At 37.1% G+C, this 25,561-nt stretch overlaps 1 protein-coding gene across 1 annotated transcript in view; it reads right to left on the bottom strand.

Moving 5' to 3' along the window:
- The window catches only part of SH3RF1 (SH3 domain containing ring finger 1), a 202,018-nt gene that overhangs the window by 63,385 nt on the left and 113,072 nt on the right, over positions 1-25,561 (bottom strand). The window contains exons 3-4 of the mRNA XM_051966162.1: positions 12,818-13,093; positions 10,622-10,717 (exon numbers count right to left, since the gene is read on the bottom strand). Of these exons, the coding sequence (XP_051822122.1) occupies positions 10,622-10,717; positions 12,818-13,093 (372 nt within the window). The remainder of the gene's footprint in view (positions 1-10,621; positions 10,718-12,817; positions 13,094-25,561) is intronic.

Genomic DNA, 25,561 nt, shown 5'->3' on the forward strand with positions numbered 1-25,561 from the left:
TTTTTAAATCTATGATACTGTTGGAGAAAGTGAGGCAGGTAGCTCTATGAGGAAGATGTTATTATTAAACCTATTTTATTATTGGAGAAACTGAGGCAGGCAACTCTATGAAATAGATGCGATTATTAAACCTCTTTTACTGTTGGAGAAACTGAGGCACTTAAGTGGTCACATAGTAAGTATTTGACAGCAGACCGGAACTCAGGTCTAACTGATCGCAGGCCCAATACTTTATCCATGGCCCCACTATAATACACTGTAAAATCGCCCTGCTGAAGCCCCGAATGAAAGGAAAAGGAATTTACTTTATTTGGTAGGCAAGGAGGAAACCACAAAACGTGGGAGCAAGGACGGGATCAGAATTTTAAAGGTGAATGAGCTTTTCGGCTTTTGAGGATCGGGCTCTGTACATAGCAGTGAAAATGTTTTCAGTCTGATACTTCTGGACTCCTCTGTGTCGGAGTCACGGCCTCAGACCTCCCCAGGTGGAGCAACCGTCCAGGAAGGCTGGCACAAGCCGTGCCCCTGAAATTCGACTCTAGTCGGACCTTTCCCGAACCAAGCAAGACGCTGGCTTTATTTGGCCCGCTGGCCAGGGCCGTGGGCACTCCAGCCGCCTCTCATCCCTACATCTGATGTAGGTAATGCGATTTTTGTTCCTGGACGGCCAACAAGACAAAGGACTAGCGGGGGCTTTAGTATGATATCAGAGTCCCCTTCTGGGGAAAAGTAATGAGAAAGAACAAAGTGATGATTACGCAAAAAGGCAGCTCTGCAAATGGAGGCTAAAACCTCCCCCAGGTAACAGTTCTCCCTGGAAGCTCAGTAAATATTTGTGGAACGCAGAGAGTGCATTGGAGCCGGGCTTCAAAGGGCGGGCGGGCCTTGGGAAGGGGGGTTTCCCAAAGAGGGACTGGCAGGAGCCGAGCAAGACGTGGCAAAGAACAGCCGGGACTTGGGGGCTTAGCCGGAGCATAAAAAGCCCGGGAGCGGAGCGGGTGAGAGGCTGGAGCGGCTGAAATCCCAGGGGCCCTCGGGAGGCAAAGGGAAACGTTAGCCACGTCGCCCTCACCTGGGTTTTCGACACAGCTAACGGACCCATTATCACATGCACCCTTTCCCAAAGGGCCGTAACCAGGACTTGGTGGCGCAGTGGAGAGAACACTAGCCCTGAAGTCAGGAGGACCCAAGTTCAAATCCGACCTCAGATACTTAATATTTCCTGGCTGTGTGACCCTGGGCAAGTCACTTAACCCCAGCCCTTGGTGGGGGAGGGGAGAGGCACATTACGTGTGGAAGCAGCGGGGATACTGAGTAGAGCTGATCAGTTAGGAATGAGACTGACTGACTTCCAATCTTGCTTCTAATACTTCCTGGCTGGGTGACAGTCATTTGGGCTATCTAGTCAACATTTCCGTGCCTCATGAATTAATAATAATTAAATTAAATTAAAAAATGAGAGAGCTGTAATTGACGGCCCTTTCGGCTCCTAACCCCAGGATGCTAGGATCATAGAGGGTTTACAAACGAAAAAATACCAAGTGTTACACACACAACTCGAGTTAGCATCTTGCTGTTTTATTAGCTATTAAAAATAAGGCCGTCTCCTAAATTTGAAAGCTCTACTCTCTGGTCAGCTTCCCCAGTATTTAATGACCAGGCTTTGCATCTTTTCTGTGTTGTGAATATGACTACGTATGGGTCCTGCATCATTTACCCAAGGGGGTCCTCGATAAGCACTAACTGAATCTTGGTCGTACAAATTCCTTGTAATGAAATTAAAATAATCTGATTTAAAACAAAGGGAAATTTCATTGAGGGCATAAGGGAATAAGGATGTTTAATATTGCCTAGACCGCCAGATGCTGCCCTGGTGTCAGTTGATCTGATTAAGTCTGTCTCCTTGTTAAGGGAAAGATGGGGGTTAGGAGGGGTATATCTTGAAATCTTGAAATGACCATGATGTAGAAACAAATGTCATAGATGAAACTTTTAAAACAAACAAATTAATAAAAATTAAACAAAAGGAAACTCTAAGTTAGCCAGAGACCAGTGAGAAGCAAGAGAGGTCAGAAAGGGTAAATCAGAAATTCTTATCATGAACCCATCTGACAGACTGTGGCTGCCTTTAAATCAGAATGTTTTTAAATGCATAAAATACATAGATTACAAAGGAAACAAATTATACTGAAATATGATCATCAAAATAAAGAAAAACAAGAGTTACAGATCCCAGGTTATAAAAACCCTAGCAAAAAAGACTTCAGTCCTGGAGTAAAAAAAAAAACAGTTCAAATCCCCTCTCTGATGTCTCCTTATGTCACTGACATCGTTTAGTCCCTTAATTTTAATAACAAGATGGTAACTCGTGTTGTATGTGTAACAATTGGTGTTTTTTTTTTTGTTTGTAAACCCTCTATGAAGGGTTTTTATTAATGTATTGATTATTATATATTACAATAGTATATATTATATGTAATATGTTGATACTGGTATGAGTATTAAAATGCATTATTGATATATTATGATAATGAATACCTAATATAATTATTTTTCTGTTTGCATTATCATTTGTATCTAAATATATTTATTTAATTATTTTGTTTTCCCCAGTTACACGTGAAAGTTTTTTACATTTGTTTTTAAAACTTGAAGTTGCAGATTCTCTCACTTCCTCCCCACTCCCATACCCCTTTAAGAAGGTACATGTGAAATTATGCGCAAAAATTATGTTGTAAAAGAAAACAGAGATCTCCCCCACAAAAAAAGCTCAAGAAAAAAAGTTTTTAAAAAAAGTATTCTTCAATCTGTATTCAGACACAATCAGATCTTTCTCTAGGTATGGATAGCATTTTTCATTATACATCCATCAGAGTAGTTGTGGATCATTGTATAGCTAAGAATTACAAAGTCATTCATAGCCGATCATCCCACAGCATTGCTGTTACTTTGTACATTGTGCATTTGACTTTGCTTGAGTTCATGGAGGACTTGACAGGTTTTTCTGACAGCATCCTGCTCATTATTTCCCATAAAATAATAATATTCCATCATAAGTGTTCAACCACTCCCCAGTTGATGGGTATCCCTTCAATTTCCAATCCTGCTGCCATAAATACCCAAGCCACACTTTTAAACCATCACTCTTGGGAGGAAGAAGGAGCTGGCTGACTGAGGAAAAAGGTTGCCTTAAAATTACAAAAATGACTAACAGGAGGATAAAATTCTGTAGATATAAAAAATTTCCAACATAGAATAAAGCCTCCAGCACCAAAAATCATCCTCTAATATAAATATATGTCAAGCTGATAAAATCTTATGGGCTATAAAGTTAAGAGTATTAGGAATTAGCAACATTCTCTTCAAATCTCCTTATGAACCCTTTCAGTTAAAATAACTGCATTTACTGAAGCTAACTTTTAATTCTACAATTGAACATTCTGCCTAAATTCTAAAAAGAAAGCATATTCAAGGTAAAGGCAAATTAAACTCTATTTTTATACAATTCAATCTATCAACTTCTTTGATGAAAAGACTAACCTTATTTTTTCTTCTTCCTTTACTAATTCCAGAAAGCAATAACCACAACAAAAAAAAAATTAGATCAAGAAGAGAATTTTTTCAGAAGAATCACCAGTATATAACCAAAATAATTTATATAACACATGCCAGAGGCTTAATTATTATTGGGGGAGGGAGAAGGAGGGAAGAATAATAGCAAGTAGCATGATTTGCTTCTGAGTAGTACAAAAGAATGAATGTTTTGGTTGGGGGGGGGGTCACTCATTTGGAAGTTTAATACAGGTTGAATTTTAGGCAAGGTTGAATTAATTTTGTTAATCTGGATGATTCTGGTCAAAAGAAAAGGGGGTGAGGATGGGAAAGGAAGGCTTTCATCAAGATCCAGCTATGATTTAAGAAGTACCATTTTTCTCTTAAGCTGATAATCAGCTAGGCAGCCATGTAATAAGCATTTATTGAACACCTACCGTGTGCCAGGTATCATGCTAGGTGAAAGACAGTCAGCCTCTGATATCAGGCCCTCAGAGTAGAAAGGAGAAAGCAATTATGTGCGAACAAGAAGCATACAAGATAAACTGGAGATAAGCATCAAAGAGAAGGCACCAGCATGAAGCAGGACGGGGCTTCTTGCAGAAGGAAGGAAGCCAAAAGGTCGAGATGAAGAGGAAGAGAGTTCCAGAGACTGGGGGACAGATGGGAAAAATGACCACCACTGAATGATGGAGGATCTAGTTTGAGAAACAGGAGCTCAGTGGAAGAGAAGGCAAGTGATAGAAAGGGAAGAGAGAAGTACAATTCTAATAGTGAAGTGGTTAAATATTCTCAAAGAAATAAGAGTGATTGGATTTTCAACTTCACATTTGGGCAGCTATGAGTGTCCTTCTTTCTCATTGTTTAAAAAAACTATCCACATTCATTAATAACTTATGAAAATCTAACTAGTCAGAAGGATGTAGAACTTTTAGGATTTAGTGGAAGGCTCTGTTTTTTGTTTTTGTTTTAATGAATTTCTCTTATAAAATAGCAAAATTTATACTGGTATAGTAGGTATTTTTGGTTTTGTAATTTGTTTACATCCAATCATGGAAGCCTAGATACAGACCTTAGAGGACCATTGAATACAACTCTCTCATTTTAGAGTTGGATTTAGACTTTAGAGAGCCAATGAGAATAACTCTCTCATGTTTCCATATGAAGAAACTGAGGCACCAAGAAGTTAAAGTTCAAAAAAGTAAATTTTAGCAGATTTTGGAAGGTCTACATTTAAATTAAACCTCAGCCACATACTGTATAGTTCTTACCAAGTCACAACTTCCCAGAGATGCACTGACCTGAACCAGTACAAGGATAAAAGCACAGGTTCACTATCATTAAATTTTATACTTTTACGCATACATACATACATACATACATATATACTATAAACATCATATATAATGTATACTTTACATCATAATCATTCCCCACTCCACTTCCAGATTAAACCCTCTTTTGTCACAAAGAAAAACAATGAGGAAAAAGCATTCAGTCTATGGACTAAGTAGGATGAAACTTAATAGCTAACATTTATTTAGTGCTTTCCAGAGCACTTTGGATGCATTATCTCATTTAATCCTCAAAACAGTCTTGTGAGGTAGGTGCTATTTGGTGTTATTTCACCAAATAAGGAGACAAGCTCAAGTGATTTATCCAGGGTCACATTGCTAATAGTTATGATAAAAAGGATTTATCCAGGGGTCACACTGCTAATAGTTAAAATAGAAGTTAGATACCCCTGCCTCTAAAGTCTGGCATTCTATCCCCTACTGCAGAAGCTGTTGGACCTGCAATACTCCTGAGTGTGGGGTGCAACATTCCTAAGTATCCCCGAACTATTTTAAAATGTAACTGGGAAAAGTTAACAAAATTTTCAGAAATACAATAAAACACAGATATTGTTAAAATGTGGTTTTCTAAGTCAATATGCAGCTGCAGAGATCCTTCTCGATGGTTCAGTGTCTTTTTGAGTTTGTCCATACTGTCGTATATGAATATCTGGCTGCCTACCTTTCTTAATCACTGATGGAAACACAATTCCTCAATTATGTTTCTAGGTCCTTAATTTTTTCATTAATTAGAATCCAACTCCCTTTGGTGATCTCGTCACTCCTCCCCACACACCCTCCAAAAAATATGTGTTCGGGACACACTTTTTTATTTAATCTGGAGCACATCCACTCTCCTCCCCCAAGTGACCAAGCAGTGTCCGGTGGTCTGGGATCAGGAAAATTTTCCAGCTGACTAAGCGGCAATAGATGATCCTATCTACCTGGCCACACTGAGCCCAAACCCAGCTGCACAGAACTTCAGAGCAAGGTGGAGACACATCTGTTCAGTTTCTCCTCTCCCTCCAGAGAAGGGAAATATTCTTAATTAGGCAGAAATAGAGCCCTCACCACTCCCTACAAGATGCAGTTGCTATTTAAGCAGATTAATTGCATTTGGTCATTAGCCATAGCCTTTATGTTACGGCCCCTATGAGAATAGGGACTTCTGTGTTATTGCCCATAAATGAAAAGAAGTGTGATAGAATTATAGCAGTTCCTGCCTGGGCTGGGACGTATTTATTCTGCCTATCGCGAGTCAGAGCCAAAGGTTTGCCCTAATATTCTCTCTCTGGTTTGGGACAGGGCTGCTCTTATGTGCTCATGTGCAAATAGGCTCACATTTCTTTTTTGTGAACAATAACAAAAACAGAGCTCCCTCCTCATGCATCGTAAAACAAATATTAGCATGGAATTGACAACACCTGGCAAGCGAGGGCAAGTCTTCATCATGACTCTGATGCTCAGCCATGCTTTCAAATAGGACCACTAAATTCTCGGAATTTTCCCTGGCACAACTATCGGAATACACAAGTGAGGTACCGAAACTCCAGCCTACTGGATAGAAATTTTTTGGGTGGTGATTTTCAAAGGAGTGAAGATGATTTCAGCAAACCGAAACACCTAAAGGGCATGGACCGAATTCAAGACGAGTACAGACTTTGAATCACTTTTCCATGGGTGTGGACAAACTGATTTGCTATGAAAACCTTGGAGTTCTCAACCCTGGAGGAAGCAAACTGAATGCTGGACAAATTTCTTTCTAATTTTCAGAATCTAGCAAAAATGGATGTTTTAGAGAAAAAAGATGGGGAAACTAGGAATTGTCTTTCAAATATTGTGTATGATTTGCTCCTTTAAACAGAAGAGATAACATTTAGCTTTCTGTTATTTTTTGCCTTTCTCGGTATCCCCGGCACTTAACAACATGTTTGGCAAGCTTCTAAATGCCCGCTGATTGACTGATTGATTCATTCATCTCTCTATGAAATGAGACCATGGTTTGTAAACTTTTGCAAAAGTACCGTGGATGTACTGCTGTTTATCTTCATAGGTATATACACTGATCTTTAGAAAAGAGATCTGGGTTGCTGACATGAATTAAGTTTATTCACTGCTTTTCTATATGCCTGTGCAACTTGGTTAATCTCCAAGTCCCCTTTCTGTACAGGATCCATCAACCTTACCCTAACTCCCTATTCCCTCAAATCACAATGCACTCTGATTGGGGACAAGACAAGCTTGTATATATGCAAATTAGAGGCAATTATACCTCGAATGACCTGTATCTGCAATAAAGCCTGAGCAAAATGAAGTCTTTCTTCGAAAGAAGAAAAAAAAGAGGGGGAGGGAGGGGAGAGAGGCAAGAATCCGAGTTGCTGCCCATGCTTAATTTTGGAAGTCACATAGTTAATGTGGAATGAATATTTAAATATATTCTGTATAACTAAAAATGATTGTTCAAGATACCATCCCTACCAATCTTTTAAAATTATCAAAATTCTGCTGTAACACAAACTCCTAGAATATTTTGTTCCATGTCATAGGGTTTTACTTCTTATAATGTACTAATTAAATGCAAATTAAAATGTCCTTTCAGCTCTAGAATGACCAATTTTGGAAAAGCTTTGAAGTCATTTTTAAAAGATTCCAAAGCATATTTTTTTAAATAGAGATTCTTAATTTTTTGTGCATTGTGAATCCCCTTTGACAGGAGATATCTCTGGGCTCAGAATAACTCTTTTCAATGCCTAAAATAAGATACATTGGCTTACAAAAAAAAATTAATTATTTTGAAACAGTTATCAAAATACTCAAAAACCAAGTTCACACACCAAGATTAAGAACCTCTAACTTGGAGAATGTTTAAAGATCGTCCTGGAGGAGCTCCTAAACACTATCATGGAAAACAACTTTTACTGATTATGCTAGCACTCTACTAGGGGCTTGCTTAAGGTCTATAACAGGATAATTTTATTCTTCCTTTGCAAATGTGGATCTGGTTTGTTCCTCTCCCTGTTTTACAAAAAGGAAATTGAAGCATTAAGCAGTTAAAAAGGCAACTAGATATTTGCTCATAGTCACATCGTTAGCAAATGGAAGGAGTGTCTCTCTTGCTTACAAGATCCAAGAAGCATGAGGGCATTTGTCAAATGATCCATGATTAGCAGTGAGGCATGATTACTATGATGTGTCTAATTGGAAGCCAGTATATGGATATGATTGCTAATATTTTGTATTCTGTGATAAGATGAACATTGGCTATAAAAACTTCTTAGATCTTAGGTTTAAGAAAAATACACATATGTATTTTTTCCATTGAAAAATTTATTCCATGGAACTTAATTTGTAAGGTCAACCCACAATCATCAGTCCATCTATAATCCCAATCTTGCCCTTGTGAGTACCAGAGGAACTTTGGTTCCTGAAGTTGTGAATGGCCCCTGCCACTTTATAATTCAGCCCTTCTGGCAGGGGCAGTATCTATTACTCTTTAGTTGGTATCAACAGCAAAAATTTTGGGGAGGAAATAGCAAAAATGTATAAAGACTTATTTTTCCTTTAAAAAAAAAAAAAGTCAATGAAAGTATTCTCCATACTTAAGTGCTTCTGAAGACTAAGGATAAAATGGGTTTTATTCTTAGACTATGGATAAAATAGTTTTCTGGTTGCCCTTCTCCAAGGCATGAGAAATCACTGTTTCTCAGGCCAGGAAGATCTTAATTGATATACCCAGTACACCATTGTGCCAAATGTAGAATAAGAAGAGCTGCATCCAAATGAACTAACACTGTAACTTTGCTGAATATCCTTTTTATGCCATTATTGACTGACCTTCCTTGTTTTAAAGGTTACAGTCTACAAGAGTCTAATTTCATTCCCATCCCACGCCAAAACCATCAAATCAGCCTGAGCCAGATCTGGCCCAAAACAGCCCTTACTCTATAGTCCTTCACTCTAGCTCACATAACAGCTTCCAAACTCAGCCATACTTCTGAAGTTTCTACCATCAGCCATTTAATCAATCAATAAGCAATAGAATCTAGGATTAGCATTCTATCGTATATTTTACCATTCAGAAGGGAGTACAAAGATTAGATTAGATAAAGCATTTATTAAGCCCCTATTGTTTACCAGGCACTGTGCTAAAATCTAGGAATAAAAATAAAAATACAGCCAGGTTTAAACTCAGATCCCCTAGTTCCTAGCCAGTTACTAGTCATCTTAAAAAGTGACTTCTCTTCTCTTTTTCCTCATTGTGAAAATGAAGGCATTGGTCTACATCATTTCTATGGATCATAACTGTTCTAAATCCTAAAATCCTATTATGACACATAATAGGGGGTTTTCTGTCTGACCTCTTAATTCCCCATAAAAATGTAGGGGTTGAACTCGCTGATCTCTTAAATTCCTTTATATTCTAAATCTGTGGTCTTACTATTCTTTTACAGTCTCTCTTTTTGTGGGAAGATGCACTTTAAGATCAATTAGAGGTAGAAGCATTGATCATTGTAGAATCTCTAAGAGGGAAAAGGGAAAGAAAACAGGCATTTATTTAGTACCTACTACATACCAAGCACTGTGCTATGTGTTTTCCAGGTATTATAAGAGACATTGTGAGCTGCTACTGTAGGACTGGGATCTTTCACATATTTTTTCAAAATAGATTTTACTGATATCATCTACCTTTACATGAACTAGATTGCCTCCTGTGTCTTACCTCTATAACCACTTCCAAGAGCCATAAAAACATAGCTCTCACATATTTTTAAAAAGGCTCATTCATTCATATGTTTCACATGAATGCACATAATTTATATTATACTGCTTGCTTTCTCAACTCCTTAGGTTTAAGAAAAATATACACATTTCTTTTGGTAGGGAGGAAGAAAATTTGGAACTCAATTTTTAAAAATGAATGCTGAAAACAAATAATTTTTTTAGTAAGACTTAACTATAACTTCTAATGGAAAGTAGACAGCACAGTGAATAGAACATTTGACTTTAAATCATGAAGTTCTGAATGTAAACTCAGCCTCAGATACTTATCAGTGGAGAAGAGTTGAAGAAATTGTAGCACATGATTTGTGATGGAGTACTATTGTGCTATAAGAAATGATGAGGGGACTGGTTTCAGAAAAACATATCAAGACTTAGAGCAACTGATACAAAATAAACTAAGGAAAACTAAATCATTGTGAATAGTAACAACAATGTTATAATGATGATCAATTATAAAAGACTCAACTACTTTCTAGAGAGGGAACTGATAAACTCTGAATGCAAATTGAAATATAATTTTTTAACTTTTTAAATAATATGGCTAGTATATAGAAATGTATTACATGATTTTACATGTGTAATTGATAGCCTATTACTTGCCTTCTCAATGGATATAGGGTGAGGGAGGAATGGGGAGGTTTTGGAACTCAAAATTTAAAAAGAAAAGAATGATTAAGAAATAATTTTTTGGAAGGAAAAGTCTATGAAATTTCGGCATTCAGCAATCAAAGGGCAGACAAAAGTCAAAAATTACTCCAGATTTATCCTGAGACCTACTTCTCATCATTTATTTGTGTTTCACAATTAGTCCCTCTATAAAATAAAGTTAGGGTGCAGTTCACTCTGGGGAAGGGAGAGGCAGAAGAGGCATGACTAATAATGAAATTTCACAATTAAAGTTTATTTCTTGGATCCATTACTGGTCTTCTCAAGATTGCTTCAACTTAACTTACCTCAACATATGAAATAGGGAATATCCCGATTTTATCAGACAGCATCCCTTCAGCCCAATTTTCATCCACTCTCCGAATCACCATCAGGACGTCATCCTGCAGGAATACCAAAATGATGATGACTCCATGTTCTAATAAAGACTTGTCACTTAATTTGTGCCTTTTGATAACTTCAGAATATATGAATAAAAACTCAAGGATGGATATGTCTGTGTAAACACCCACAATTTTCCTGAATCAAATGCTGTCTAGGGTCTCTGATCTTTCAGACAGATTGAGGATTTTGCTGCTCCTCTGTGATTTCTTGGTGAAGAAACTTGGTTACATGTTATATATTTATCCATATCATCTTGGTCAGTTAATCACTCAATTAACAAGAACTTATTAAGTGTCTATGATGTGCCGAGCATTGTGTTAAGTGCTAGGGATATAAAGAAAGGTAAAAGAAGACCCTGATTTCAAGGAGATTTACAAGACAAATTGAAGATTATCCACAGAGGGAGGGCATTTTTAAGAAGGATGGGAAAGAGTGGGATTTTGGATAGGACTCAAATGAAGTCACAGAAGCAGAGCTGAGGAGGGAGCAGGTTCAAGGCATGGAGGAGAACCAGTGAAAATACTCAAAATCCATAGATAGGTTGTCTAGTGAGAGAAATATCTACGAGGCTAATATCACTGACTCAGAGTATGGAAGGAGAATAAAGCATGAGAAGACTGGAAATATAGGTAGGAGCCAGGCTGGTATTAGACTGACTCCCAAACTTTTCTTACATCAAATTTTTCTTGGATGAAACTAATGTCCTTCTATTGGTTTACAAACTTTATGTTCAAAGGTAACATGCACCTTAAAAAGTCTACCCATTATTAGTTCAGTAGACAATTTTCCTGGTACTGTGGACCCTTTTAACCACAGAAGCAGATTTTAAATTAAGAATCCCACTAGTTCATTCAACCTTCCATATGCCAGCATGATATATATATATACTTTAAGAGACAGGGCTGAGGGAATTTTTTTGAGGGAGAGATATAATTTTGATGATCAATGAAAAAAATACAAGAAAAACAATCAGGAGTTTTAAAAATTGAAACTTTATATAATAATTTGTGAACAAAAATTGTTTTTGAGCGGGTCCAATTCTTTGTGACCCCAATTGGACTTTTCTTGGCAAAGACACTGGAGTTGTTTGTCATCTCCTTCTCCAGCTCATTTTATGGATGAAGAAACTGAGACAAAAATGTTATATTACAAGCCATGGTCACATAGCTAGTGTCTAAAAGTGAATTTGAACTCATGCTGGTGAATCTTCCTGATTCCAAGTCCAATACTCTATCTACTCTATTGCTGATCTGTGTGTAAAAACTATTATTGGTAAATGCTGATTATTCTTTTTTTGGATCACCTTATACTTATACTCCCTAAAAGGAAACTCTTTTATCTACCAATGCAGGTTGTCAATTATTCTGAAATTCAGATAGTCACTTGGGGGCACTGTTAAGGGTCTTATTTAAGATCACATAGTCCAAAATGTGTTTTCCAAACTCTGAGATCAGTTCTCTTCATTATGCCATATACTTCTCTATTATTATTTTTTTAATTAAGATCTTATTTAGAGTTAGAAATTGATTCGGATAAAATGGTGGTACAAGGAAGTAAAAAGGAAATATAAATGGCAGTGAATCCAGCCCATTCAGTTATATCTCTTGTTAATCAAATAAGGAGGAAACAGAACAACACTGAAAAGCAGCTGAACTCCATTATGGTCACTCTTGGTTCCAGAAAATCCCACATTGGATAAAACATCCAAACTGAAAGACGGAGGCCTATAGATGTAGAATGTAGAATTTGGTGTATACCCTGACAAATATAATAATGGTAATCTATTAGTCTTACTTAAAAGTGTTTGTTTGCTTTGGGGTTTTTTTTTGGGCAGGAATCAGGTTCAATGATTTAAAGGTAAATGACTGTGGTCATAAACAACAATAACTTTAAAAAAAAAAAAAAAAAAGAAATGTCTAGAGACAAGTAGATAGCACTGTGGCTATATCACAGTAGAATCAGGAAGAACTGAGTTCAAATTCAGCCTTAGACCCATATTAGCTGTGTGATCCTGGCCAAGTTACTTCAAAACAAACAAACAAATAAAAAAAAAGAAAAAAAGAAAGAAAGAAAGAAACTTCCATCTTGAGAAAGCTTACCTTTGCAAATGGCAGACAGTCTTTGTCAGCTTCCTTGTCTCTCACTTCAAAGTCATAAAGTGCTATGCACTGAGGCGGGGGCTGAGGTAAAGGTTTAATAATCTGCACAAAGTTGGTGGGGAAAAATCCATGAATCCCATTGACTTCTCCATGATACCAATTTTCATCCACTTGTCGACGCAAAATAATGATGTCGCCCTTGGTGAAGCTAAGATCTCCTGGCTCTTTTCCCTCATAGTTGTATAATGCTTTGGCACATGGTAACTGAGGTACACCCTTAAAAGGAAAGAAAAACATCATTGTGAGTTTTTAGTGCTAGAACATAGGGAGGGGGTAAAGGTCTGAAAACATGAATACCCACTAATAGCACTTTAAAAAGGTGAAGAATTTTTAAAAGGCTAAGAATTTTTTCTTAATTCTGAGGAAAGAAGTAAAAAAAAAAAAATCCAATTATTGAAACTAATATATATCAATGATACATTTTAAATGTGAATGACAGCCAAAGTGATATAAGAATAATGAGCAAATCCAGATGTGCTTCTGTCTTGCTTTCTATTTCCAAAGCTAACTATATTGAAATGATAATTTTTGTTTTGATCACTGATCATGAAAGCTAGAGTCATACTCAAAAACACCCTTTCATGATCAGTAATATAAAAGGCAAATACTATTATGAAATGCCAACTTGAGCTGATATTAACAGCTTTTGTCAGTATTAATAGATAATTAACACTGAAATAGGAAATAGTGCTGTATGAATAATAATAGCAAACCTTTATATAGTGCTTGAAGATTTGAGAAGTGCTTAACAAATATTATTTCCTTTGATCCTCATAATAACCATGGGAAGTAGATGTTATTATTATTATCCCTTTTTGATAATAGAAGAAACTAGGGGGTTAAGCTACCCGCTCAGGATCTCACAGATATGAAGTGCATAAGGTGAGATTTGAACTTGGGACGTCCTGATTTAAGGTCTAATGTTTTATCCAGTATGTCATCTGGCTGTATCTTGATTATGGAGTTAGGAAGATATGAGTTTAAATTTAGCTTCAGACTTACTAGCCTAGGTGATCCAGATCAAGTCAATCTGCCTCAGTTTCCTTAGCTGTAAAATGGGGATAATAATAGAATCTACTTCTCAAGGGTATTTAGAAGGATAAAATGAGATGTCTATAAAACTCTTTACAAATATTAAAGCACTATATAAATGTTGGGTATTGATGTTACTTCCTACTATATAAAAGCATGATTCATTCATTTTATAGACATTAAGGAAGTCAAGCAGACAATGTGTTAACCATTGGAGATGCAAAAAAAGGTTAAAAATAGGGTCTCTTCTCTCAGTCAGTTCACATTCTAATGTGGTAGAAAAAATTAAAAAGTGGATAGATGTTCCTTTGGTCTTTAGCCACACCGAGAACCACAAAACCTTAAAATTTCCATCTTGGAGGTCATCAAGTTGGACTCACACGTGAACCATAAATCTCCAACAAACTTTTGGTTAACTTCTGATGACAGGGGATTTGTAAATTTTCCAAGACAGTTTTTCTATCTGGACAGCTCTAATTATTAGGAAGTTTTTCTTCATAGTGAATCAAAACCCCCCATTCATCTTACTTTTGCCTCCCAAGGTTAAGAAAAACAAGTCTGATCTGGCTTCCACACCTCCTGAGGCTAAGGAAAACAAGTCTGATGTGTAATCCACAAGTCATTGACGATTTCCATCTTTAAAATCAGATTTCCCCAACAAGCGAGCATTTTTGACACTGATATACCACTACCAGTGACACTTTAAATGTGGCTGCTTTGTGTCATATCTTTTAATATTTCATAATACTTCCATAATATCCTATAGAAAATTTTGTCGTAAAGGACTCATTTCATGAATAACCAAAATGAGTGAATATGAGAATCTCAAAATAACATGGGAGGAAGCTGTCTAATCAGTAAGTTTAGCTTAGAAATCTGGAATGTGATTCTTGTAACATTGCTACTTAGCCACCAATTTCCCAGAGGACAAATGGCAAATCACCCTAATTTGTAAAGACTTTTCAAAGAAAAAAAATCTTTTAAAGAATATTTTTCATTGTATTCTTCAAAATGAGAGATCAAGTGCTTATGTCAAAGAATTTCTAACAAACATTCCCTATGTAGCACTAGACAAGAGAGTGGATAGTTTCGGGTGTCCAGTCTCATAGTCTGCTGGATCTCTTCCCATTCCTGGACTGAGCCCTCCTGTCTCGTCCCTAGGCAAGTATGGCACAAGCCCTGGTCTGACAATGGATACTTTTTTTAGCTACAGTTGCCTCCTTCGAGGTCCAAGCCATGAATTCTAGTTGGCTAGTGAGTTAAACAAAGGGAGAAAGTCAAAGATACCAACACCATTATTCAGCATCATAGATTTAGAACTGAAAGGCAAATTAGGGGTCACAGAGTTTAGTCCCCTCTCATTTAACTGCCGAGGCAAGCATGGCCTTCAATTAAGACTGGGTGGCTTGCCATAAAAAGTATAATAGAAATTTGAACTCAAGTCTTTTGTTTTTCTTTTATATTAAAGCTTTTTATTTACAAAACATATGTATGGGTAATTTTTCAACATTGACTCTTGCAAAACCTTGTGTTCCAAATTTTCCAGTCTCCTAGATGGCAGGTAATCCAATACGTTAAATATATTTTAAATCCAATATATGTATATATTTATACAGTTATCTTGCTGCACAAAAAAAATCGGATCAAAAAGGAAAAAAAAAACTGAAAAAATAAAATGTAAGCAAACAACAACAGAAGGAATGAAAATACTATGTTAACTTATTCAGCCATTCTCCAACTGATGGGCATCCACTCAGTTTCCAGTTTCTAACCACTACAAAAAAGGGATGCCACAAACATTTTGGCACATCTGGAACCTGAGCCTTTTAAATTCCAATCTGGCACTTTTCCCAATAGATACACTGAATCCATTGGGTCAGGTCCTTTCTAAGGACATGAGATTTCTAAAGTTACACTTTGGTTTATGAGTTACAGGAAAGATCTTAGAGCAAAAAGATCCTTACAGACCAAACAATCCAATCTCCCTGTTTTACAAATAAGGAAATGTAGTTTACAGATTGGCATGATTTCCCTAAGGTCACACAGGAGATTTCCTGCAAAGCTAGATTTTTAACGTAGGTATCCACATCCCATATCTGGAGCAATCCCCCTGTTTTATAAATCCTCTGCCTCATGATGTAGTGGATAGAGCTGACTTCAGAGATGAGTTCCCATACATCCTGTGAGACCCTGAACAAGAAGTCTCAATCTCTCAGCACTCTAGACAACTTTCTTAGATTGTTAAATTGCTGAGAAGGTGCCATCTTGTTTTGGAATTAACACTTTTTTCTAATTATCCTTTTTCAAATCTATTAGTTCTATTCTGGGATTTGAAGAACAAGTCAACTGAGTCAGGATTTTGTAAATGTTCATATTTCCTCATTTAGTCTTTATATTTCTGGACTGAAACAGCATATATTGTTAGGTTATCTCCATGTCTATCTTTTTTTTTTTTCCTGGAGAGCACAGGATCATAGATTTGGAATGGGAAGCCATCAAGTCAAAACCCCTTAGCTTACAAATGAGGAAACTGAGATCCAGAGCAATAGCTGAGCCTTGATTTGTTCTCAGATCCTATGAGATCAAATCCAGATAATAGGTAGGAAAAGTCAATAAAAGAAAATTAAAATCCAGTTGTTTTGTTGTCAACAATAGAGTACAATAAATGATGTGAGAGAAGAGTTTTCAAATATTGTGAAATAAAAAATTCTTGTAATTTTCACAAATAAGAAGATAGTTTTGATTATAACATAGTATAATTTTTGTATCCCCAGCATTTAGTACAATCACTGTTAAGATAATAGTTGCTTAATAAGTGTTTATTTACTAACTGCTCACTATATTGAATATGTCTAGCACTATGTCTCGCTTCTTACATGAAGTTCTGTCCTGAAGAAATTTATGCTACAATGACACCTTGAAAATATACTTACTTCATCACAATTTAGATAATATTCCTAGCAGTACTTAGCATGTTGTAACATATAGTTTTTAGGTATGACTGATTTTGGAGAGAGAGAAGGGGGGAAAGGAAAGGGGGAGAGGAGAGAGAAAGGAGGAAGGAAGGAAGGAAGGAAGGAAGGAAGGAAGGAAGGAAGAAAGAAGAAAGAAAACAGAAATTCACTGTCAAATGCCATTTAGTAGCAGATGATGTTTCAGATATGGATATAACTCATTTGAATAGCATTAATACACAAGTTTATAGGAAATTAAATTTAAAATCTTTCACAAACCTAGTCACAACTAACTTTGGTCAAGCTGATGGCCAGGTTGAAAATCCTGAATTCTCCATCTTAATTCTATCTAGCCATCTTTATGCAAAAAATATGCCTGCCAAATGAACACACATACAAGATATATATTAAACTTCTCTGAGATGACTGAAAAGGATTAAAGACTATGGATTGTGGTCACTGGCAGAGTGTTTTCTAAATAGACATTCTATATATCTGCAAGTCAGTGACACTGACCTACTTACTGTTCTTGACACATGATGTTCCTTTTCCCCGGCTATCCTCTATGACTATATTCTTCCTCCTTGTCCCCACCTCCTAAATTCCCTGGCTTCTCCCATCTTTCAGTTAAAGCGCAACTTCTCCAAGAAACATTCATCTTAATACTTTCCCTCTCAGACTATCCCCTGAATATATCTCGTTTGCAAGTTGTCTCTCCAGTTAAACTGTGAGTTCCTTTCAGAGATTGGTTTTTGTCCCTTTTTTGTACTCCCTGTGCTTAGCACAATGCCTGACATGTGCTGACTGATACAGTCCAGAAAAAGGGGGGAGGGAAGAAGGGAAAGAAGGGGAGACAGAGAGCGAAGTAGAGACAGAGAGACAGAAAGACAGAAACAGAGAAATACTGAAAGAGAGAGACAGAGAGAGGAGAGAGAAAGATCATTCCTGAATTATTTATTGTTTGTTTTTTTATCCCAATTTAAGTCTTCCAATTTATCATCCAAATTATGAACTATTCCAAAAACATATTAGTATTCTTGAGAGTACAAATGGAGGAAGACAATATTGTTTATTATTAAAACGCTAGGATTCTCCCTGGCCTGGGCTCCAGTCCTTCTAGTGACTGCTAGCCACCCACTCTGTAATTTATAGAAGGTTGGCCAATTGAGGGTATGGCAAAAATCAATCCTGAAATATATAGTGGATCACAGAGGCCACAAAAAGTGAACCCGTGCTCAAACATCTGGCTCCATTTTCCCACAATGTTCCTTTTTCAATTAAACCCTGAGAGTTAGAATCTAAGAAGCCAGATTCTGTCAAAATCTCAAAGGAACATTTCCCACATTAAATACAATGGATTCTGCTCTATAATTTCCAAAAAACCCAACAAAGTTCAGAGAGAGGAAGGTCTTATTCTAACTGGATAGCCAATGATTAAGGATGAATGGTGAACCTACTCTGAAGAGCAGTAAAATAAATGCCTATTGCTTCTTCAACCCTTGGTTTGGATAGCCCCCTCCCCCAGTATTCTTGGGGGCACTATATATCACATTCATCTCCTGCTCAGAAAGATCTGAGAGCCAAAGCCTGCCTGGAGGCCCTTCTGCCCTGTGCCTGCAGGCAGGCTTCCCAGGCTGCTGCTTCCTGGCCTCTAAACTCTCTCATCAGCCTCCAGGCCCCCAAGATCTGCTGAGCCAGAGTTTATATTTCGCTCTGAGTCTTTCACTTGGCTACACATGAAAGGGAGGCTTAAAAGGGGAGGGATAAAAAAAAAAAAAACACCCTCTGAGACGAGAGAAAGAGGTGGATGGGAGGAGGAGACCCCCACCATTCTGCAGCTTACCCACTGGTCTGCAGCTGTCATTTACCCAGCCAGATCGAGTCAGAATTCTTGGTCTCAATATTGAAAGAGAAATATGTGAGATGTAAAGAGAATTTAATATTCATTCGAGATTTTGCAAAGTTGCTTAGGTTCTTAGAAATGATCATTTCAAAATGTTTGATACATTAGACATTCTCGACTTGTAAGATTTTCCAAAAGAGATGGATTTAAATAAATACTAGTTATATTGCTAATCTTAAAAAAATGTTATGACAATAAACCCCTCTCGTTTTCATAGAATCACAGAATTTCCAAGGTGAAAATCACTAGTATCCCTTCTTTAACATATCCAAGAGAGTATCAGACATTTGGAAACGACTATATTGTGGTATGTTAATGTAATGGAAATATTTTGAGCCATAAGATTATATAAAAGAGTAAGAAAGAGAACCACAGGAAGATATGTGTGAACGGAGTATGGTATGGTTCATTGATACATGCTTGTTTGTTGGTTTTTTTTTTTTCTTTCTTTTTGGTCCCAACGTGGGATTTCATTCATGTATGTGATGAATTCTCCCAGTAGAAACATTCCAGTTAACAGCTTAAAAAGTGTGTTTCTTTATCTTGTTACAGAATTGCCGGGGGCAAGGAAGGATTAAGTAACTTGTTTTTACCTGCCCAAGGGATCCCATTCCGTCAGTCACATCTAGCATATGGACCCCACCATAATCACCGCTCTCACTTATCTGCAATCTCTCCCTGTCTACTGGCTCCTTCCCTACTGCCTACAAACATGCCCCCTTCTTTCCCATCCTCCAAAAACCCCAGCTTGATTCATCCTTCCATGTTATCGATCATCTCCTTCCGTTCCTGACTAAACTCAACAATTGGGCCATATCCCTTCTTCTCACTTCCCTAGGCAGTCTGGCTTATTATGCAACTGTAATTGTTCCCTCCTGAGTTATCAGTGATCTCACCATTGCCAAATATATTCGATTTTCTCCAATCCTCATCCCTTGGAACTTCTGCCTCTGACACTATGTATCCACCTTTTCTTGATACTGCAGGACACACTTCGCCTTCCTGGTTCTCCTCCTACCTGTTGGACTATCCAGGACGGCCGTACTAGTGGTACCATTTGGGGCTTTCTTGGCAAAGACACTAAGATGGTTTATCATTTCTTCTCCAGCTCGTTTTACAGAGGAGGAAACGGACACGAAAGGTTAAGTGACTTGTCCGGAGTTGCAGAGCTACAAAGTATCTGAGGCTGGATTTGAGCGTGTCTTCCTACCTGCAGACGCAGCACTCTATCTCTGCGCCACGCCCAGGCACAAATCTGGGCCCCTGATAACGGACTCAGAGTCGGCCACAGTGTCAGAGCCGGTTCGTATCGCAGCCGGTCCGTATCAGAACCGGAACACAGGCTTCCTGACCCCAGGGACTCTCCCTACTTGTCCTCTTGTCTCTCTCAAGTGATTCATTCTGCCAGGAAACTCTCACGCTGCCATCTAACAATCCTTTTCTTTGTTTCCCGTCCTGTTCTTGGGGAAAACAAGCAGCTGATGCCATCTTCCACAGGATGCGCAAGGTCACGCGGCGGAGGCACAAATCGTGCCTCCAGGACCCCTCTCTACCTGTCACGGCACCCACGCCACAAAATATGTACGCGTGTGTTTTTGCGAGACAGGCACTAAAATCGCTAAATAATATTTTAAAAGTATGCATACGAAACCTATACCCACACAAATATTTTAAAACAAATGTTCTGAATTACAAATAAGTCCTAACCGCCTCAGTCAGTCCCATTAGCGGGAGGCTGATGCATTGCGGGGATCTGCCTGAGTGAGTCTGATGATCCATCTAGGATTCTTACCAGTAAATAAAACATGCTTCATTGCCAATCTGCTTTATAGCCTCCAAACCCCAATGCTCAGATTCACATGCAAGGCAGCCTCTCTCAATCCAAGTTCTTTCGAGCATTGCCTACCACTCTGTGATAGAAGGGAAGAATCGATTACTGAAAGAAAATCGAGATTTTCTCCTCCCAAATATATCTGGCCGGAATATAAACATTATTTCCTCCATTTCTTCTAATCTGGCGCATATTAAAACAGAGCGTGACCTATAGTCAGTGTTACTTTTGGGGTATCCCCGTACTTTCACAGGAATCTCGGCTCCCACTTTAGGGAAGTATGCAATATGGTAGTATTAATACAATAGAATGTGACTGAATTTAAAGTCAAGACCTGAAATCAAATCAATTTTTTTTCCATTTATTTCATGACGTTCAGCAAGTCATTTCACTTCTCTGGGGCTTGGTGTTCTTCTCCATAAGATGGAGAGCTTAGATTTTCAGCTTTAAATCTTCACTACTTTGATAGAATCTAATTTAATAGCACTGATTTTTAAGTGAGGTGCTATTTCCAATTACATGAGCACTAAATACTATCTGGATTCACCTTGGTATTTCCAAAGCTACCAAAGGAGAGCTTGGTTGTAATCCAATCCAATCAACATTTATTAAGCACCTGTCCGGTGCCAGGCACCTGTGACAAATGTTGGAGACACAATTAATAAAAAGTAAGTAATCCCTGTCCTCAAGGACTTTGCAATGTAAAGAGGGAGAGTATACATAAAAGGAGGCAGAAAAAGGGGGTGGGGGGGAGGAAATAGGATACCAAAGGACATAGAAGGTATCTTTTTTTGTGGAGTTGAAAACTGGTCAGAGCAACAGATTAAATAGCAAAGAACTTTTGGGCTAATATAACATGGAGTGGAAGAGTAGATATAAAATCAAAAACTAAGAAGCAGTAAGAAAATTTCTAGAGTTAATAATAATTAACTAACATTTGTATACTAATTTATAAATATTATCTCACTTCATCCTCACAATATGGGAGGTAGTGGTAGTAGTAATATCCCCATTTTACAGAAGAGGAAACTGAGGCAGAGTCACTAAGCCAGTAAGTGTTAAAGGATGGATTTTAACTCAGGTGTTCCTAAATTCAGGTTCAGGGCTCTGTCCACTATATCACCTCCTTGCTAAAGTTAAATGCTTTTAAAATAAGGGAACCTATTGGCTATTCATTACTAGTACAGTATAATGAAAGAAGATAAAAATGAGAGAATTAAATGAAAGTATTAATTCTTTAACAGCCAGCAAAGCAGGTTTGCAATGAGAATGACTCTCCTCAAATAATGCACATTTCACAAAAAGAGGAAGTCTTTAACTTTACATAAAATGTAATCACAGCTATAATCCAGTGGCTTCTAGGATTTAACTGTTCTTTTGGATCATAAAGTCACAGATTCAGAACTAAAAAGAACCTTGAATGCCTTCCATTTCATTTTACATTTGAAAAATTGAAGTCCAGAGAGGTTACTTAGTTTGTGCAACGTCACTCAGTAGAATTGGGAATCTGATCCCAGACCCTTCATTTCCCAATACAACTCTGAAGCCTTCAGGAGCATCTGAAATCCAGGTGTGATTTCATTTCCTCCTCCACATTTATCAACCTTAAAAGAACAAATTTAAATGAAAAGATTTTACTAAAATCTTTTAAGATTATTTTAATATGTGACTTTCACTTAATAAATATTTTATAGTGCTTTGGGTGATTATTGAGTTTATAGTCTAGAAAAGACAAAGGCAATAAATTTAGACCAAGAAGGGACCTTAGAAGTCATCCAGTCCAATTCCCTCAATTTTTAAAAAAGTTGAAATGGCAGCCCATGGATTAAGTAACTTTCCAAAAATGTCAGACAGTGTTAGAACCATAGACTTCTGACAGCAGAACTTTGTTCTCTTTTCTTGCATCAGGTTGAAGACATTTTATTATAATGTATTTCACAATATATAGATTAAAGCTCTGTGTGAGATCTAAAAGGGAAAGTCTTACCAACCAAGAAGATCAAAAAAGGTACTACAGAAAAGATGGCACATAAGTTGAGTTTCAAAGGATGGGTAGAAACTCAACAGGTAAGGGCAGGGATTGGGACATTCAAGGTATTCAGAATAAATCATACACACAAAGTAGGTCAAAAGTGCTAAAAAAAAAAAATTAAAGAGCTGCTGATTTCATAATTCCACTAACCATTCAATATTTGTTGAGTAGAATACAGAGAACTCTATCTGATGACCATCAACTCACCCTCTCTTTATATTACTGCTTTTTTTTTCCTTTTTGATATTTCTTCTATTATATGGAAGTAGGATATAAGAAAGTGGGCTGTTCTTTCTCCTAGTCCCAAACACTGAATGCATGCAATTTCCCCTAGTATTTATGAACGGTCCATATAGCTTGGATACATACCATCTGGGCCCAGAATTAAATAGGAAGAAAAAAGAAAGCTGGATTGCATTTGGGATATTGTGTATATCATTTTAATAACCCCAAATATTCTCCCTGAAACTAAAAGCCCCAATTTTTAAACACCATTGGTGTTCTGGTGCTGCTATATGTCTATGAATCATGACAGACAATGGTCTCTTTAGAATTAAAGTTGTGGATCAGTAAAAGGATAATGGAGAGTTGTGAGTTTAAGCAGGCTACACAGTCCATTACCAACAAAGAATTGAGTAAGAGAAGAGGTGTAAAAGATATCATCAGAGAGACTACACTGAAGACTAAGGAAAAGGGATCACATTATTCTGCTGCTCCTCAGGAAATGTCCAAAGGCCTAGAGCCAGGCCACCCACTTTGGGTAAGCTCTCCATGGAAGACCCATGTGAACCCATTGTCATAAGTGAGAAAGGAGAAGCTACAATTTAGATCAAGGGTCCTCAAACTTTTTAAATAGGGGGCTAGTTCACTGTCCCTCAAACTGTTGGAGGGCCAGACTGTAGTAAAAACAAAAACTTTGTTTTGTGGGCCTTTAAATAAACTTCATAGCCCTGGGTGAGGGGGATAAACGTCTTCAGCTGCTGCATCTGGCCCGCAGGCCGTAGTTTGAGGACCCCTGATCTAGACTATGAGAAGGATTTCACCCTTTTCAAGGATTTCACAGATCTACTAAAGAATTAAATTACAAGGAGGCTCAAAAAAGTAGTCTATCTTCTTCATTCATCCTTATTCTTCTTGATCTCTGTTTCAGTTATTCCAGGCTTCCATGTTCACTCATAAGTGTTTTATTGCCATGTTCTTTCAATAAATATGCCCCCGAAAGCAAATTCCTGCTTTCTATCCCAGTCTTCTTCACCATATTCTGCTGTTAGTGTGAAGAGTTTGCAGGGACAATACTTACAGTTAGCAGTAGATATTCCATAAAGATCACTACTACTTCCCGACCAACTAAAACAAATATTTATGTAACTTCCTTTGTTATATGTGAGGAAAGAGTTACAAGGTTTGTAATATTGTTTTCTCCTTGGAAAGCCTTAAGAAAGGAGCATCTAGCTACTAGGCAAAAACCATGAAGACAGACATTGTAAATTTTTAAGAGGAAAAAAATATCTGTTGAGAACACAGAGGTCATAGTGAAATAGTGACAAGTCAAGCCTCAAATTGCATAAAAGCCCAGTTTTCTATCTTGTAGTAAATCAAAAATTAATTTATTCAAAAACTTAGGAACAGCAGGAAAGCCTGCTGGACAAAGTTCTAAGTGAACAGGAATCACCACTTCTGAGAACTCATGGTCAGCATTGTACCTGAGTTAAAGAAAAAGCAAAATGGATGATTCTGAGAAATATTCAAACTAACTTTATTTTTTCAAGCAATCAACTGAATTTCTATGCTTGCAAAAAAAGAAAAAAGAAGAAAAAATTCTCACAACATAGATATCTGGATGCTTTAAATAAAAATGAATAATATGAATACCCAGCCTGAGGCAGCTAGATGGTTCTGAAGTCAGACCCAAGTTCAAGTTCAGTCTTAGACCATTCACTTGCTGTGAATTAAGTAACTTAATCTCAGTTGGTCTCAGTTCACTGGAGAAGAAGGCAAAGCACCTCAGTATCTTTTTGTCAAGAAAACCCCTATACTGAGTTGGACATGAGTGAACAACAACAACAATATCTAAGAATGGGATCAACTTCAATTCAATCCAATAAAACAAGCTCCTTACTGGGTGCAGAGCACTGGACTTGAGAGATTCTGAGTTTGTAAAGATAGTATCTTCTGTACCTGGCCACAATTTTTGTGTTTTTGCTTTTTTAATGCCCAATGCTTAACACAGAGCCTGGAATATGGTAAGTATTTAACAAATGCTTGTTGATTGATTGTTGATTGTTTTTCATAAATCACTGTCACTTACATGAGGTGTAACAATATTTTAGTATCCATCATTTTAGCTTTTCATTTAATATTTTCATTAATGACCTTGAGAAATTATGTTCATAGAATATCAAATGTGAGTGTTAGGAAAAATGACTAGTTCCAGACATTCAAAATTCAGAATAACACTGGTAAATCATTCCTTTCAAGTCAATTAGGAAAGACAGATAAAAATTTACTTATAAACTAGAGAAAAAACAAGTTAACAATAATCATAAAAATACCCAACACTTAGAGAATACTTTAAGTGTTCAAAGCCCTTTAGATACACTAACTCATTTGAGCACTATTTGAAAACTTCTCACATAGCAGCCACTTAACAAGTCCTTAATGGATAAATGAATGGATGTATGAGGGAACTACTATTATACTACTAGAATTATTATCTCTATTTCACAGATGAAAAAAGTATTACTCAATTATTTTTAAGGTGTTAAGATATATAATTTGTGAATATGTTTCCTTTGTTTTACATGTATAGAAACTAAACTAACAAACTGAAAAACCAAACCATTATCTTGGATAATTCCCAGAATTATCAGTTTGGCTAGATACAAGAACAATCTTAACCCACATCCAGAAAACATTTCCTATCCTTCCATGA

Source organism: Antechinus flavipes, chromosome 6 (assembly GCF_016432865.1).
Source record: "Antechinus flavipes isolate AdamAnt ecotype Samford, QLD, Australia chromosome 6, AdamAnt_v2, whole genome shotgun sequence".
NCBI classification, from domain to species: Eukaryota; Metazoa; Chordata; class Mammalia; order Dasyuromorphia; family Dasyuridae; genus Antechinus; species Antechinus flavipes.